At 43.1% G+C, this 15,959-nt stretch overlaps 2 protein-coding genes across 2 annotated transcripts; both read left to right on the top strand.

Moving 5' to 3' along the window:
• Window positions 1–2,729: 2,729 nt before the first annotated feature.
• Window positions 2,730–7,277, top strand: LOC125296246 (inward rectifier potassium channel 16-like). Its single transcript, XM_048246041.1, has 3 exons — window positions 2,730–2,805; window positions 3,109–3,222; window positions 5,674–7,277. The coding sequence occupies exon 3, from the start codon at window positions 5,689–5,691 to the stop codon at window positions 6,853–6,855; it is 1,167 nt and encodes a 388-aa protein (XP_048101998.1). The 5' UTR covers window positions 2,730–2,805; window positions 3,109–3,222; window positions 5,674–5,688; the 3' UTR covers window positions 6,856–7,277.
• A 298-nt stretch (window positions 7,278–7,575) lies between these two features.
• On the top strand, window positions 7,576–13,806 carry kcnj2b (potassium inwardly rectifying channel subfamily J member 2b). The gene is made up of 2 exons (XM_048246040.1): window positions 7,576–7,725; window positions 10,113–13,806. The coding sequence occupies exon 2, from the start codon at window positions 10,406–10,408 to the stop codon at window positions 11,747–11,749; it is 1,344 nt and encodes a 447-aa protein (XP_048101997.1). The 5' UTR covers window positions 7,576–7,725; window positions 10,113–10,405; the 3' UTR covers window positions 11,750–13,806.
• Window positions 13,807–15,959: the final 2,153 nt, after the last annotated feature.

Here is a 15,959-nt window from a genome sequence, read left to right as displayed (position 1 = left end):
ATGTAAAGTTAAGCTTGCTGAACTTAATTAGTCAGCCACGGGCAGTTTGACTGTGCCTATCGATACATTCGTGACACTCCTGTTAGTAAACTGGAGAGAGCAAAACATAGGAACATGGTCACATTAATCCCATAAACACAAAGATAACTCTTACACCAACCTTATTTTGTGCCTTTTATTCATGTTTGTTTCAAGATTTAGTAAGTTTACTATAAGCACGTTTCGCTCTCCACTTTTAGTGGGGTACGAATTGTCATGAAATAATGGTCCCGTAGGATTTCTTTTGCTGAAATTGATTTTTTTGTTTTATCTGCTTTATTTGGGGTCCTACTGTTAAAAAATGATGGGGTGCAAATTTTCTGACCCCGTTTTGCCCCTCCTCTGGGGGGCGCTTTCTCACCTTGGCCAGGATAATGACTGCACACATATATCTAGTAATAATGATCACATTTTCACAATCTTGGTTTCAATTTAGGGGTTATTGAGGATGCTGAGTCCATTTATGACAGTTTCATTGTGATCAGAATTTGTTATGACTCATTTTTTGCAGTAATAAAGGCAAATCCAATGGGGCAAAGTCGCCAAACAGTAAGTGAGCTCATATCTTGGGAACACTTTGATGTATGTTAACGAAACTTGGTCACATGACAACTGACCCCCTCCCAAGGGTACACAACAAATTTGGTGTAATTCGGCCACTGGGGGCGCTATAATTAGCGAACCTGCGTTTAGGGGTTACAGTATATCATGATGACGTAGGGTTAGCAAAAAAATTCCAATGGCTAGTCATACTCTTCATACTCATATTGATGATCATTGCACATTTTCCCCACTCATTATAAACAATTGGCCATTTTGGATTTTCCCACTAATAACCCCTAAATTGACACCAAGATTGTGAAAATGTGATCATTACTAGTAGAGTGTGTGTGGTCAGTATCCTGGCCAAGGTGAGAAAGCGCCCCCCAGAGGGGGGGGCAAAACGAGGTCAGAAAATTTGCACCCCATCATTTTTCAACAGTAGGACCCCAAATAAAGCAAATAAAACAAAAAAAATCAATTTTAGCAAAAAAATCCTACAGAAATACAATTCGTACCACTATTTGATGCAGCATAGATTTCCATTATATCAGTCATCTTCCCCTAAAAGGCGTGTATGCAGCACATACAACGTTCTGTTCCATTCCATTAGGTCAGTCGTACTGTTTAGTTTCGGTCTGTCTAGATCGGTGTGGTGTTTGTAGTTGTTCTAACGTTACTAGTTGTTGCAACAGCATGTGAAAAAACTACAAAGTTTGTTACACCAAAATGAACGTTAATCTTGCGATAAAAAAATTGACGCCGTTAAAATAGGTGTCCATTAACACCGTTAATAACGCGTTTAACTGACAGCACTAAAAAAAAATAGAAGTCAGCCAGAGGAGATAAAGATGTGGCTTTACTGTGAGTGAAAGTATTTAGCATAAGCGCTGTAAAATGTTTACACCTTTACCAAACAGCAGTCATATGACTACACTGTACTGAGCTAAGATTTCTGCCTCACACATGTTAAGTGCACAAAACAAAAATGTGCAACAGTTCACAAACAGACATACATAAAAGCCTCAACCAACCCCCCATGCATCCTCATGACAGATACAATTTGACACAAAACGTATCGATAAAGTATCTACATTTCACCACATAAATAACAGACATGTTTTACTACACACTCTAGAGGGAAAAATAGATTAATAAATACATAAATAGATCATACACTTACACCAAAATAACTTGCGTTTATCCCAATAATATGACTAGAACTCATGATTCAGATATTATATCAATTCCTTCAAGTTCTTCCATGATTCTCTCTAATCTTTTTATGTTGAAATCACATAATTAGCTTCATTAGTTTGATGTAAGTCCTCTTCACACAATCATAGAAACTTCATCACAGTTTGGTGTAAGCCCTCTTGTCTCTTGTGGAAGCTTGTATTATGGGGTATTTTATTATGCAATTCACCTTCAATGCCTGCTAAACATTGTCGAATAGACAGTTGTAAAGGTGCTATCTATACATTTGCTTGTCTCACAAAGAGTGTTTGTCTAATCCTCCAGAGACAGATATATGGCTGTAGAAATTTGTCTCTGAGAGTGGTGAACGTGCTTGAGACTTTGTTGCTGTTATCTTCAGTGGGTTGTAATTTACTTGGTCGTCTCTATGGGCCTAATAAATTATTTTGTGTGGCTGTCGTGCTATGTGATCTTGTGCTCATTTATCAGAGTGGGCATTTATTAGCTTCAGGTAAGAAGCCAATAGAGTAAAAAAACGTTTTCAAAATCTCATTATGGGGCTTTGGGTTTCGATGAGGCAATGGTTAACTTATTTACCAATGGACTGTGAGAATTTAAAGGACAAACTGTGCTAAATAGCTCTTATCACCTTCAGGAATGGTCTGGATGGGTGTAATGAGGAAGAATTTGTGTGTGTGGAAATGTTGATGTCCTCATGGGGCATAATGGGACGGGGCACTATGATGTTTACCAACAGAACTGGTTATGAATTGTCAGAGTTGCACAACCAACCCTCATATAAAGGTGTTTAAACTAATGAAACCTGACCCAATTAGATTCTCATAAGGATATGCAAATATGCCAAAGTTGGTGTGACATTAGACTTTGAAATGAGACTTTGCCTTCCGGCTTGGACTGCCCCCAAAAAAGGGTCAAGTGTTACAAGCCGTTAAGCCAAAGCAGGGTAGGACCTCACAGTCTGTCCTAGCAAGACACCAGCTCCATACCAACTGTAGCTCTGCTTTAAAAGTAAGTTTGCTAATTCAGCTTCATTGGCATGCTGACTAACAGTGATGTTCAATGGTAATGCAATGGGTATATTTTCGTAGTTTTTCCTAGTTACCAAGAACTTTATGCAAGGACAGATGTCTTTTTTCTTCTTCTAAGCAGACTTCTTAAGACTGGCATATTATTATGCCGGGACAGTTGGAATCATTTACAGAACCCTTTTTTCACCTATCTGTGGAAAGGCTTCCGAGGTTGGACATAATTTGGCTATTCCAGTCTTGCACTGTTGTGACGATTAAAATGCATTTTTCTCTCACCATTCAGAGTTGAACTAGGGGTCCCTGTCTGCTGCCCGGGCTGCTCTGAGACGAATACTGCATCCATCTGTTTCCATTCTGCAGCACCTGACCACAGCACATCTGTGAATTTATTCGGAAGGTAATTATTGTAAAAAAAATGTTTTATATGTATATATATATATATATATATATAATATTTGTTTTAGAGATTAATCCCATTAGATGCTACATTCAATGATCCTATAATATATATGATAAAATGCAAAACCAACAATAATAAAATAATAACACTAAAATACTATAATAATAATAATAAACTTCACTTGCATATCCCCTTTTCATATCAAATGTATAAAATGCTTTACAAAAAACTAATCAACAGAAGAATGCCGGGAAAACATGTCAGAAATATGTCAGTGACAGTAATCTCTATCAGAGAGACTCCCACTCAGTCAGTGACCGCCTCGCTCCTTTGAATTTTGCGGAAGTGTGAAAAGTGACACATGGAAAAAACACTTGTGCCCAGGTTACGGAGCATTCCGGAACAGAAGAGCCGATAAGACTCTACTGCTCAAGTGGCTCATGCTCAATAAAGTAATAAACCGATGTAAATAAAGCACAGAGTGGCAAGATTAAAACAAAATGTTCAGGGTTAACAACAACAGTAGCACTTTGATCTGAAAGAAGAATCCTTGTATATATATTGTTTTATAAGAACAGCCCTGGAAATATTGGGATTTCTTGTGAAATTCCCAGATTATATCTTTCTGGTTCCTTGAACATTTGACTGGTTCAGTCCTCTCTTAAATGTTTTCACATGATGTCTCCAGGGGGAAAACGTGTGGCTGCAACACAAACTGTTTGTGCATTTGAATTCCATGTACTGCAGGAAAACATCACCAGTGCCCTGACCTGCGTTCCAAAACCGTTTTTGAGGACCACTGATACCTCTTAAGGTTAAAGATTGACTGCTCTGGAAACTTCAGAGAAAGCTATTTTTGTGGGTAGTTAGAGGGTAATTATTTACATATTATAAGCTTAAACGTTCATCTCGACATTCTATATTTGTCCGTACCTCATACTATACTTCCACTGAATTAACACACGTCTCTTGAGTTGACACGTGGTACTATGATCATATAATTGACTTCACAGCAGCCTCAGTCATCCTATGTGAACATATGGGGCTGTCAGAGATTTAGTTATTTTGATATGGGGAAACAAGAGGCATCCTGACATTTCCAGACTAACCACAATGGCCTGGTTTGAAACGTCTGACAGTTCAAACTAATTATGCGCTCCCTTTTCAGAGCCAGTTGATAGTGGTCAGTGACGTCCCGAGAGAGCCCATCTTCCCTGTAGGGGCCCATCAGTGGCCAGAGTGTCATAACACCAAAGATCAGGGAGCCACGTGTGAGACACATGTGGTGGAAACCTTTTTTTCCCTCCAAACCCACTCCATTTTTCCATTCACAAAAGCTCTATCCTTTGCAACGGCCTCTCGAGTCCCCTTCTCACTTCTTGTTGTTTAAGGAAATAAAAATGTGCTTCCCAAAGAGCACAGACTGACCATCGACATCAACCAGTACCGCTGTCGCCAGTCTGTTTTTACTATAAGATTTCTGTACCTGGCATGCTTTCTACTGGCCTCGCTTCTAGTAACACATTAGCTGTGTCCGTAACTTCTCAAGTGGAAAATGATCTCTGCAGGGCGTGTGTGACCGATGAGCATGCATGGTCTTTAAACACCATTAAACACATTAGGCTTGTACACACAGGTGACTTATAACGAGGAAAGAGTTCTGCTAAACTCTCGATATGTGTTATTTCTGTGCCATACTTGGCCTGGTGACAGCGAGTGCACATGACCCACATGACTGGTTTAATTGGTTGTCTCATGCCATGATGTCAGTCACGGATCACGTGAGGTGCCCGTGTAGAGTCCTGAGGCATCAGCACGATACAAACTTTCCCCATAATCAGGTCTCATCTGCCTCAGTTAATTATTTACACTCTGATGAGACTTATTTGATTAATTCCTGGAAGAGTATGACATTCCAAAAAGAGGCTTTCTACAAAACTACATACATTAGCAAACACATAGAGTACATGTAAGGAACATATGAGCTGGAAGAAAAATATTAGTGTTGTTTGATACTGAAACTGCAATTGATTCTTACATAATCAAAACAAACACCAAGAATGACAGTACAAGACAAAACACAATAGAAATATTGCACTTGGAGAGTCAGAGCAACAGTGATGAGATGCCTGCACATGCAAGTGTAAGCTTCTTCACGCCTCCTACACAGATGCTTCTGTCTTCATACTATATGACCCGGTCAAGAATAAACCATACAGAAAGGTCTTTATGCAATAAAGCTGTAAGGATTGTTAAACTCCTATCACAACTTTATGATCAACTTATGATCAGTCTGTGATGCATGCAATAAGGGCCTTAATAATTCTGTATGCTACATCCAGTCTAGTATTTAATGTCACTTAAGTGGAAATGAACTCAAATCTACTCAGATAGAGAATGTATAATTCACATCAGGGATAATCATTTTGGTTCCATGTTCCATTTCAGAGGTTATACAGGACCATGGTGTTGACCTGTGCAATCGAGATGAGCCCAGAGAGAGACTCCATTATCAACACCCAAGAGACCTTCGTGCCTCGAGCGAGGGCAAGCAAGGGGAAGGCTGCGAGGGAACATCGCTACATGTTGAAGGATGGCCACTGCAACGTGGTCTTCCAGCAGACCTCGGGCGAGTGGGGTCACTATGTGGTGGACATCTACACCACCCTGGTGGAGAGTCGCTGGAGAGTCATGTTCCTGGTGTTCTCCCTCGCCTACATTGTGTCCTGGCTCACCTTCGGGCTACTCTACTGGCTGATTGCTCATGTCCACGGTGACCTGGGGTTGCCCAACGAGGCTCCGTGCATGGCTCACGTGCACGGTTTTACTGGCGCCTTCCTGTTTTCAATGGAGACCCAGGCTACCATCGGCTACGGCTTCCGAGGCATTCTGGAGAACTGTATGGTGGCCATCGTGGTCGTGACGGTGCAAGATGTCCTGAGCTGCTTCATCGACACGGCCATCATTGGCGTGGTCATCGCCAAGATGGCGTGCGCCCGCAAGAGGGCGCGCACAGTGGGCTTCAGCAAATGTGCCGTGGTCAGCCTGCAGAATGGCGCCCTCTGTCTGCAGTGGCGTGTCGGGGACTTCCGGGGGAACCATATCCTGGAGGGCGAGGTCCAGGGCCAGCTGGTGCGCCACAGGTGGCTGCTCACGGGTGAGGTCAGTCTCTCCCACCAGGATCTCAAGCTCCAGTGCAGGTCCATTGCCTTGGCCATGCCGATGACGGTGGTCCATGAGATTGACCGCGACAGCCCCCTCTATGGCTTGAGTCCCCGAGCCCTCGCCGAGGAGGAGGAGGACTTTGAGCTGGTGGTGTCCTTCACCTACACGGACGACTCGGCGGGCATGCTGCGGCAGACGCGTGCCTCCTACACCCCTGCGGACATCCGCTGGGGCCAGAGCTTCCAGGACATGCTGAGGCTGGGCAAGAAGCACTACCACACTGACTTTGCCCTCTTCCACCAGACCACCTGGGTGCCCGTGCCCATGATGAGCGCACAGGAGCGGGACAGGGCCCGGGGTCTGGCAGACAGCGGGGAATCGGTCGGCCCAGCAGTGTGTCGTAAAGTTAAAACGTCCCAGAGGGAAAGATCTGACCCTGTGATTCTTGAAGAGGCTTGGTTTTAACACACTCACACACATTTACACATTGCATGGATTATCATCTCTAAGGGAAAGATGCAGGTAGTGAAGTAGTAGTACTCTGAAGGCACCACAGGACAGGTAAACAATCTGGAAGGGGGAATGTATGTTACTGTGGAATAATAACTACTGTGCTGTTGTCTGCAGTAACAGGAAGTCTGCAAGCGCAGAACAATGCCAGGATTATTAATTAATGCCATACCACATGTATGGAAGTACCTGCTGACTGACACAGCAATTTTATGTAAAATGGGTGGGAAAATATTGTAAATAGACATATGTATGTTTGTTAATAGTTTTGTGTTTTTTGTAGTTAAGTGCAATATTTTAGACCTTAAAACATCTGTCCTTTAAATCTGACTCCTTTACAGGAATATATTTATTAAAATATATTTGTTGACGTTTTCTGATATTTTTCAAATGAGTCATTATTATTTCCAGAGTAAAGTTTGCGAGCATTCAGAACAAGTTATAGCATGTGCATTATGAATTAATATTACAGAGAAATAAAAATATATGATTATTCTGCGTTTAGCGAATATACATATTTCATTTTCAGTCGTGCAGCAGGGTGAGCAGACAGACTGATTCTGGCGTTACGCTTTCAACCATGCACAGTAGGATGACCACGCAACTGGGCGGGGACAGACACATGCTCTTTTAAAGTATCACTCCATTTGTAAATGTATCTTCCCTGGAGCGTGCCGAGGGGGTGATGATGGGCGTTCGTGTGATGTGCACTTGGTGTCTCGTAAAATACAGCAACAAGTTCTAAAGCTAAATGTGGATACATATACAGACCTGGGATGTTTCAGAGTGGAATCACGGAGATGTGTCATCCTGTGCACTCAACAGGTAAGCGCAAAAACATCAACATCGCGGTGATGTACCAGTTGCTCAAAACGGGAAAGCGGCAAAAGAATAACGGAACCGAAACTGTTGAAATTGTCTTATAACGACGGCCACAAGGGGTAATTTTCAATTCCATTTCATAGGAATGATAGGTTTAAAGTTGATTTGGTAATGAATTACAGTTTCCACTTTGCAAAAAAGGATTTGATTGTTTATATAGACTGTCTAATTTATTTGAATTGTATTTATTGTAATATAGGATAAAATTCATAGATTCAAGATTCAATAGCCTACTTCATTATTTAGGCTCAATAGGTTATAGGGACTGATTCGCTCGCTAATATTTAACAGTCGTGTCTAGCTTTTGTCCTGTCTTATTTTTATTTCATAATTGCAATGCATCTCTTTCCTTTTTTCAATCAAAATAGTTTTAGCTGTAGGCCTACTCTCGCATGGCATTTTTAAGAATCTTCATTCATGACACATGCACAGCAGAGTTCTGCAATCTAAACTGACCCATGCTGCTTTCATCCTGGTCTTTGGCAGGTCATTTTCAAATGGACAGCTATGCATATTGGACCAAATTCTATTGATCTCCCTAGTACAAAAAATAGAGCGCCTTTATGTAACAAGTTTCCATCTTGCTCTACAGTGTGGCCTAATTGCACTAAAGAAAAACAAACAAACTTGGGATGTGCGCTAGACCCTGTGTTAGCATCCTGTTGAGCTTGTAGAGGATAACACATGTTAAAGTTGAGGGTTGCTTGAAGCTTGTTGCCTTTCATTACAATGAATGACTGAGTTGTTGCCTCTGGTATCAGCCTCGTACTCAGTATTATAAACTATTGGTACAGGCACACCATTTTTTGTTATTCTTTATGAGAGATGAGCAGTTGTGCTTTTTGGTCATTAGCCTTTCTTTATAAATCAGTAATCTCGATTAAGTTGTAAGTGTGACCAAGAATGGTTTCTAATTACACTTTCAAAGAGTGGCCTGGAGTAACTGTATCTGGCCGTGAGTGGATCCTAGTGGGCAGGGATGACGCCGGGGCAGGCTTGTCCCTTTAGACAGAGCTGCGAGTCAACAAGCTCCTGGTCGTCCCCGAGGAGCCGCAGTCACATGTTTAATTAGGGCTGCTCCACAAGTGCATGTGTTCCTGAGCAGCAAGCGCTCTAAAATCAGGCACGAGTACATCAGTGGATCAATCAGACACTGTGATTAAAACATGTCAAGTGAACTTTTTATATGTCACGAGCTGTTTTATTTTTACCTTTGTTGTGACAACCAAGGTAAAAATTGTTATCACGTTGCTTTTTCCACCCTCTCCTAATAATTGTAACATTATAACACCTGAGCCTGACTTGATGTGCACAGCAACTTGTGATCTCTTGACAGGTTTTAAGGGGTGAGAATGCTTTGTATGCTTAATTAGAATCAGGGGAAATGTGAGAAAATTAGCGCAGTGATTCTACCATATGATCCACTCATCGCTATAGGACCATTAAACAAGAAATTATCTTGTCAGGACAAGGGGCCAGCAAAAATAAATGTCCCTGTGTTGAAACCTGCCATAATGTTCCAATCCAGATTATAGATCTCTCAAACATTTCCTTATGCTGGGTGGCTGTGCATTACTGCATGGATATACATTGAAGTATATTGTGGCTTGGAGCATTGTGTGCCCTCTGGTGCGCTATTATGGCCCTGGAGTCTGAGTCGATTGTTTTGTAATTCTGCTACTGCTATGTGATGTAAGCATATCTGTATATCAGGGCTGGATGACCTATCGCTTTTGTGTAGCTGCAAGGATAGGACGATGTGATTGAACTGGTTGCACGTTAGTATGTTTGTCCTGAGTGAAATGATGACCATCTGCCATCCACTCTCTTGGACATTAAAACACAGCCAGCCGATTGTTCTGTAGAAACATCCTGTGGGTGTTCTGGAAGTTTCTGTGTGTCAGTAAACTTGCATCTTGTAGGTTCGACTTATTCTAAGCATCAGCCTCCTCAGCTGCCTGGCCTGCCTTCATCACCGTTTCCTTTTGGATTGTTTTGACCAAACCCAATCTGTAATGTGACCCTTGGTTGTCAATCAACAGCAAAATGAAGGCGACCTTGCAGCAACGGGAATCACTAACTGTTTGAAAGGTTATGTGAGTGCGTCAACTAATAGATGGAATAAAAGTTGCATCATTAATTTGTCAGGACGTCCAAGAATCATGTGTCTTTTATTCATCTGAAATATACTATCGCATGTCATCGAACCTTAACTGAAGGATGCATTATTAAAGTGGCTGGATACGATATGCCCAAAGCCACTGATCTTTTCCTCTCGTTTCTTCCAATTAGTGTAACATGGCGTTTCTCTCTGTCTGTAATTTCCACAGGGCACTCCGCCGATGAGGTCTGAGGCACTCATGAGAGAGACCTGATCAGCCCTCGCTGCCTCCTCCTCCTGCGCCGCCACCACTGCTGGTGCCACTGCACATCCCCTTGGGGGGAACCAGCCGGATCCCTGGACGCCGGATCCCCGTACCTCTCCTCCACTCCCGCCTCTTTTTTCCTGCGTGTGTTGGTCCCCAGCTAGCGTTCGAAACTGTTTCTCCAACGCTTCGTCCAAAAACTCAGACTGTTTTCCAAAGCAGACGGGGGCCAGCCGGCGCAGCAGGCGGACAAGGCCATGGGGAGCGTGCGCGCCCACCGCTACAGCATCGTCTCCTCGGAGGAGGACGGGATGAAGCTGGCCACCATCGCCGTGCCCAATGGCTACGGCAATGGCAACGCCGGTGGTGGTGGTGGCGGCAGCTGTAAGGTGCACACGCAGCACCAGACCCAGAGCCGCTTCGTCAACAAGGACGGCCACTGCAACGTGCACTTCATCAACATGAGCGAGAAGGGCCAGCGCTACCTGGCCGACATCTTCACCACCTGTGTGGACATCCGCTGGCGCTGGATGTTGGTCATCTTCTGCCTGTCCTTCGTCCTCTCTTGGCTCTTCTTCGGCCTGGTCTTCTGGCTGGTGGCGCTGTCGAACGGCGACCTGGAGCGGAGCGAGCAGCTGTGCGTGTCCAACGTGGACAGCTTCACGGCGGCTTTCCTCTTCTCCGTGGAGACGCAGACCACCATCGGCTACGGCTACCGGTACGTGACGGAGGACTGCCCCGTGGCCATCTTCGTGGTGGTCTTCCAGAGCATCGTGGGCTGCATCATAGACGCCTTCATCATCGGCGCGGTCATGGCCAAGATGGCCAAGCCCAAGAAGCGCAATGAGACGCTGGTCTTCAGCCACTACGCCACCATCGCCATGAGGGACAACAAGCTGTGTCTGATGTGGCGCGTGGGCAACCTGCGCAAGAGCCACCTGGTAGAGGCGCACGTCCGTGCCCAGCTCCTTAAGTCACGCACAACAGCCGAGGGCGAATTCATCCCCCTGGACCAGATGGACATCGATGTGGGCTTTGACACCGGCATCGACCGCATCTTCCTCGTGTCACCCATCACCATTGTGCACGAGATCGACGAGGACAGCCCCTTCTACGAGATGAGCCGGCAGGAGCTGGAGACATCCGAGTTCGAGATCGTGGTCATCCTGGAGGGCATGGTGGAGGCCACGGCCATGACCACCCAGTGCCGCAGCTCCTACGTGGCCAGCGAGGTCCTGTGGGGCCACCGCTTCGAGCCCGTCCTCTTTGAGGAGAAGAACAACTACAAGGTGGACTACTCGCGCTTCGAGAAGACCTACGAAGTGCCCTCCACGCCCGCCTGCAGTGCCAAGGACCTGGCTGAGAAGAAGTATGTACGGTCAAGCTCCAATTCGTTCTGCTACGAAAATGAGGTGGCCTTAATGGATAAGGAGGAGGAGGTGGAGGAGGACGACGACGACGATGATGAAGAAGCAGAGAACGTCCGATGCGAGAACATAGAACTGGAGGGCACAAACATGGATGCTGGCTCAGACACACTGTCCGATCAGGACACAGTGCCTTTAGAAGCAAGGCCACTGAGACGAGAGTCTGAGATATGACACCATGAGTTACACTGACAACAAAAACGACACGAAAAACAAAAAATGTACATAAACAGTTACTATGAGTGAATCTTGCCGGTGAAAGGTGCAACCACAGCAGTGGACAGGACTGACGTGTCAGTGTCGTTCTCTGACAGGACATTCAGGAACCCGTCTATGCAGGACAGAGGCCAGGAGATCCATGGGATTGCATGATTGATTCCCTGCGGTTCTCATGTATGGGGCTCACCACAATATTGTGAGACAGTATGATTTGCTCTCCTCATGTTACTCCGTGAAACACAAATGTCTCTCTTATGTTGTTGTTGTTGTTGTTTAGATGCATTCAGGGTACGGTGCTGTCGCAAACGCTTTGCCATCCTGCAGGGTGAAAGATGGGTTGGATAGCATGCAATCTGAATGTGGTTCTGCATGTTTCTGAATACCTGCACGTTCTTTAAAGGCTGCTCACACATATTTTTTTACTGTTTGAGGACAAATATATTCTGGTCGGAAATAAGGGATTGTGTGTGAGTGTGGAAGGTGTTTTACCTATTATCATTTTGAGAACATAACCACAAACTTAGGTACAGCGTCCTTTGACAGATGTTTTGTTGCACTGGTGGTCGAGATAGGACAGATGTCTGAGTGATGGTCCTTTCAGTTTGAAATGTATCTTTTTCTCCACACACTGAATGAGCCGTGGCTTGGTTAGGTTTATGTTCACAATACTTAGACCCCCTGATGCAATGCAGTGATTGCCAAAGCACATTTTATATTATTACCAGTAAGAATACAGAAGGAGATGCATAACTTTTAAAATGTGTAAAGGCCCATACCAAGAGGTATTCAATTTTCTTAAAAATATTGTGAGCTTTGCTATTTGTGACCTGTTAATGAGCTGGTCTCTTAACACACTTCTTAATTTGGACCTTTTCCTTCCCATGTGTGTGTGTGTGTGTATGTGTGTGAGAGCGAGAGAAACAGAGAGAAAGAGAAAGATAGAGAGTGCATGTGTCCATGGATGCACCCTGTAGTTTGGTTCCTCAAAGTCGTCTTGGCATGTTTATGTGTGCCGCTTTATTTGTTCCTGCTCACATGAACTGTGCATTATGCTACTCAATCTTCATCTTGTCTAAGTATAGCATCTTTTTTTGAAACATGAGCCTTCAGGCTAGTCTTCATTGCTCTTGAAAACAGCCATCAGTGGGAGGCTATGTTTTGGCATCTGCTGAGAGAGAGAGAGAGAGAGAGAGAGAGAGAGAGAGAGAGATGTCATCTATACGGGCATTAAAACCTTACTCCCCCAGTGGGGTGGATATTTAAGGCTGGCCAGTCACAGCAAGCAACTCATGCTAGCATGCTAGACTTGTCTGACGTGCAATACAGTCTTGGGGCAGTCAGTCTCTGAGCAGAGCTTCCTGTGCAATCAAACACCCCGAGTTGGGCAACTGATCGAGCAAATGAATGTTCCTAATCAAGTGCTGCTAAGTTACATATTGCAAGTTAAGGAAAACAAGGAGGCAGGAGCCAAAATGTATTCTTTGTCTATTTTAGCAATCAAATTAAACTCACATGAGAGAAAAAGAGAACTATTTTCAGCATATTAACAATGGTGCACTTTCTTATAGAAATATTTTGTCCCATCAAGGAGTAGACCACATTAGAAATTATTTTCTTATCGAGCCAAATGTAAATAGTGAGGATAACCTTTCCTATTACCTCTCATGTAGTTTATAGTTAAACTGTCAGAGGGCCTGACCTGTCCAGCTACAGGCTGAAAGGACACCAATCACTCGTAGTCTAGAATATCTATGTCGGAAGAGTACAGTGACAATGCAGTATTTTCTCCACACTGAGAACCTGTTTCAGTTGTAGAGCTGGGTCTGTCTCTGTTGATGGTCTTGTGACGAGGAAACACTCTCAAGGTGTCTCTCATCTGAATGGGCCTGTGAATCCTATAGCCACCTTATTTCCTTTCATGTCTCTGTGACAGTAGGAGACTTGGACAGACAGTAGGCTTAAAAAGCCAAAAGCATTAGAACACCAAGACGGTATGTGTGTGTGTGTGTGTGTCTGTGGGACCTGACTGTGTATGTGTTTGTGTATCTATATGAGAGAGAGAAAGAAAGAGTGAGAGACAGAGCAGGGTTTAGATGATGTTTTGTATTGCTTGAGTGGTGACTGAGGATGCCAGACATTTCTGTCATTATTGGTAACTAAATAACTAAATAAATAAATACATTAATTAAAAAGCCTGAGCAACTGCTGTCTCTTTCCCTGTAAAATGTCCATTTGGGTTTGGCTTATTTTTCATTTGTCTTATTTTTCTTTCTTTTTTAAATCAGTCTTCCTGTTTCCCTGCACAAGCCAGTGGTTGTACAGTTTTTATATTGTGCTACATAACAAGAGTAGTTAAAGGAAAATTCTCGTTTTTAGCACTTTAAGGCCCTTTTCTGGTTTGTTTTGGATGAACTAGAGTGGTGGTCACCGAAATTTTGACAATTGGTCCTGTCTCGACTTTTCTGACTCGTTTTGAATCGCCTTTGACTGCTCAGGGTGGCTGCCAACAGGCATACTGTAGGCTACTCAAACATTTCCTAAAACGTTCATTTTCAAAACTGTGCAACTCACGAGTGGTTTGTGGAGTTCGTTGACTATTAAAAGCAAATATATCGGCGCAATGTATGATTTCCAGCCGTCTTATTTGCTAGGCCTATTGTGGAACTATTTATTCAGACACCTCACAACTGTGTATAAACTTCCGCTCAATATTTGAACCTGAAGCATAGACGGTGGCGCAGTAATATCAACGTGCAATGAGTCTTCCAACAGAAATCAATGGGATTTTACAAAATGCCAAATAAAACACGACAGAAACTGTATTTCGCTACGCTACTTGTTTTGGAACATCAACGAACACCACTAACCACTCGGTGAGTTGCACAGTTTTGAAAACGAACGTTAAAGGAATTATCCGGAGTAAAATGCACTTTAGATCAATTTACGGACGATTGGGAGTACACACGTTGAGTTGACATCAAAATCATGTCATTCAGATGTGTTTTGAGAAAGTTCGATTTTACCGTTTTTAGTCAAAACTCGTTAGTGTGGAGGTGAGAAGGGCATATTATTTTGCCGCTACAAAGCGCTATTTTTATACCTCTTCTACAGTTCCAAACAACATTACACTTACGTAGTAGTGAGTAGAGGGTCCCTAAAGCCAAACCGAAGTCCAGAATGAATTTCCGGACTTTCCCCTAAAGATGGCAGCAAAAGATGGCAACATTTCCGGAAAGGTACTGGCTTGATGAAATTCATTCTGGACTCTCTATCCGACCACATAAAGACCTCGGGATACTTCGGTTTGGCTTTAGGGACCCTCTACTCACTACCACGTAAGTGTAATGTTGTTTGGAACTGTAGAAGAGGTATAAAAATAAGCGCTTTTAGCGGCAAAATAAAATGCCCTTCTCACTTCCACGCTAACGAGTTTTAACTAAAAACGGTAAAATCGAACTTTCTCAAAACACATCCAAATGACATGATTTTGATGTCAACTCAACATATGTACTCTCAATCATCCATAAATTGATCTAAAGTGCATTTTACTCCGGATAATTCCTTTAAGGGTTGTTTTAGGACATGTTTGAGTAGCCTACTACAGTATGCCTGTTGGCAGCCACCCTGAGCAGTCAAAGGCGATTCAAAACAAGTCAGAAAGGTCGAGACAGGACCAACCGTCAAAATTTCGGAGTCCACCACTCGAGTTCAACCAAAACAAACCAGAAAAGGGACTCAAAGTGCTAAATACCGGAATTTTCCTTTAATATATTGCTGTTGATGTTCAAAACATAATGTATAATTTTCTTTTGTTTTCCAATAAAACAGATATAAAAAAGATAGAATCTCATTATTTACTCATGATTTAACAAAACAAAAACTTTAGTCATATACAGTATGTGTACATTTACAACCATGTTCTCCAGATTTTTAAAATGCAAATGCTTTGCTTTTGTCCAATTTTGGTGAATTTCAGCATTCTCATTGAACTGAACACTATGGGGAAAGCTCTGAGGTGTGACATTAATGTGTATTGATATTTAACCAAATTATGTTAAATACAAATTAGCAAAATAGTTTAGATGTAAAATTCATAATAGAATTTCTGAATTCTACTAAAACTTTCAAATGTCTCTCCTTGACCTCAGTGTGGGGTCGAAAAAAT

This window comes from Alosa alosa, chromosome 6 (genome assembly GCF_017589495.1).
Source record: "Alosa alosa isolate M-15738 ecotype Scorff River chromosome 6, AALO_Geno_1.1, whole genome shotgun sequence".
NCBI lineage: Eukaryota > Metazoa > Chordata > Actinopteri > Clupeiformes > Clupeidae > Alosa > Alosa alosa.
The sequence above is the reverse complement of the archived record's forward strand: the minus strand, read 5'-3'. Positions and strand labels throughout refer to the sequence as shown.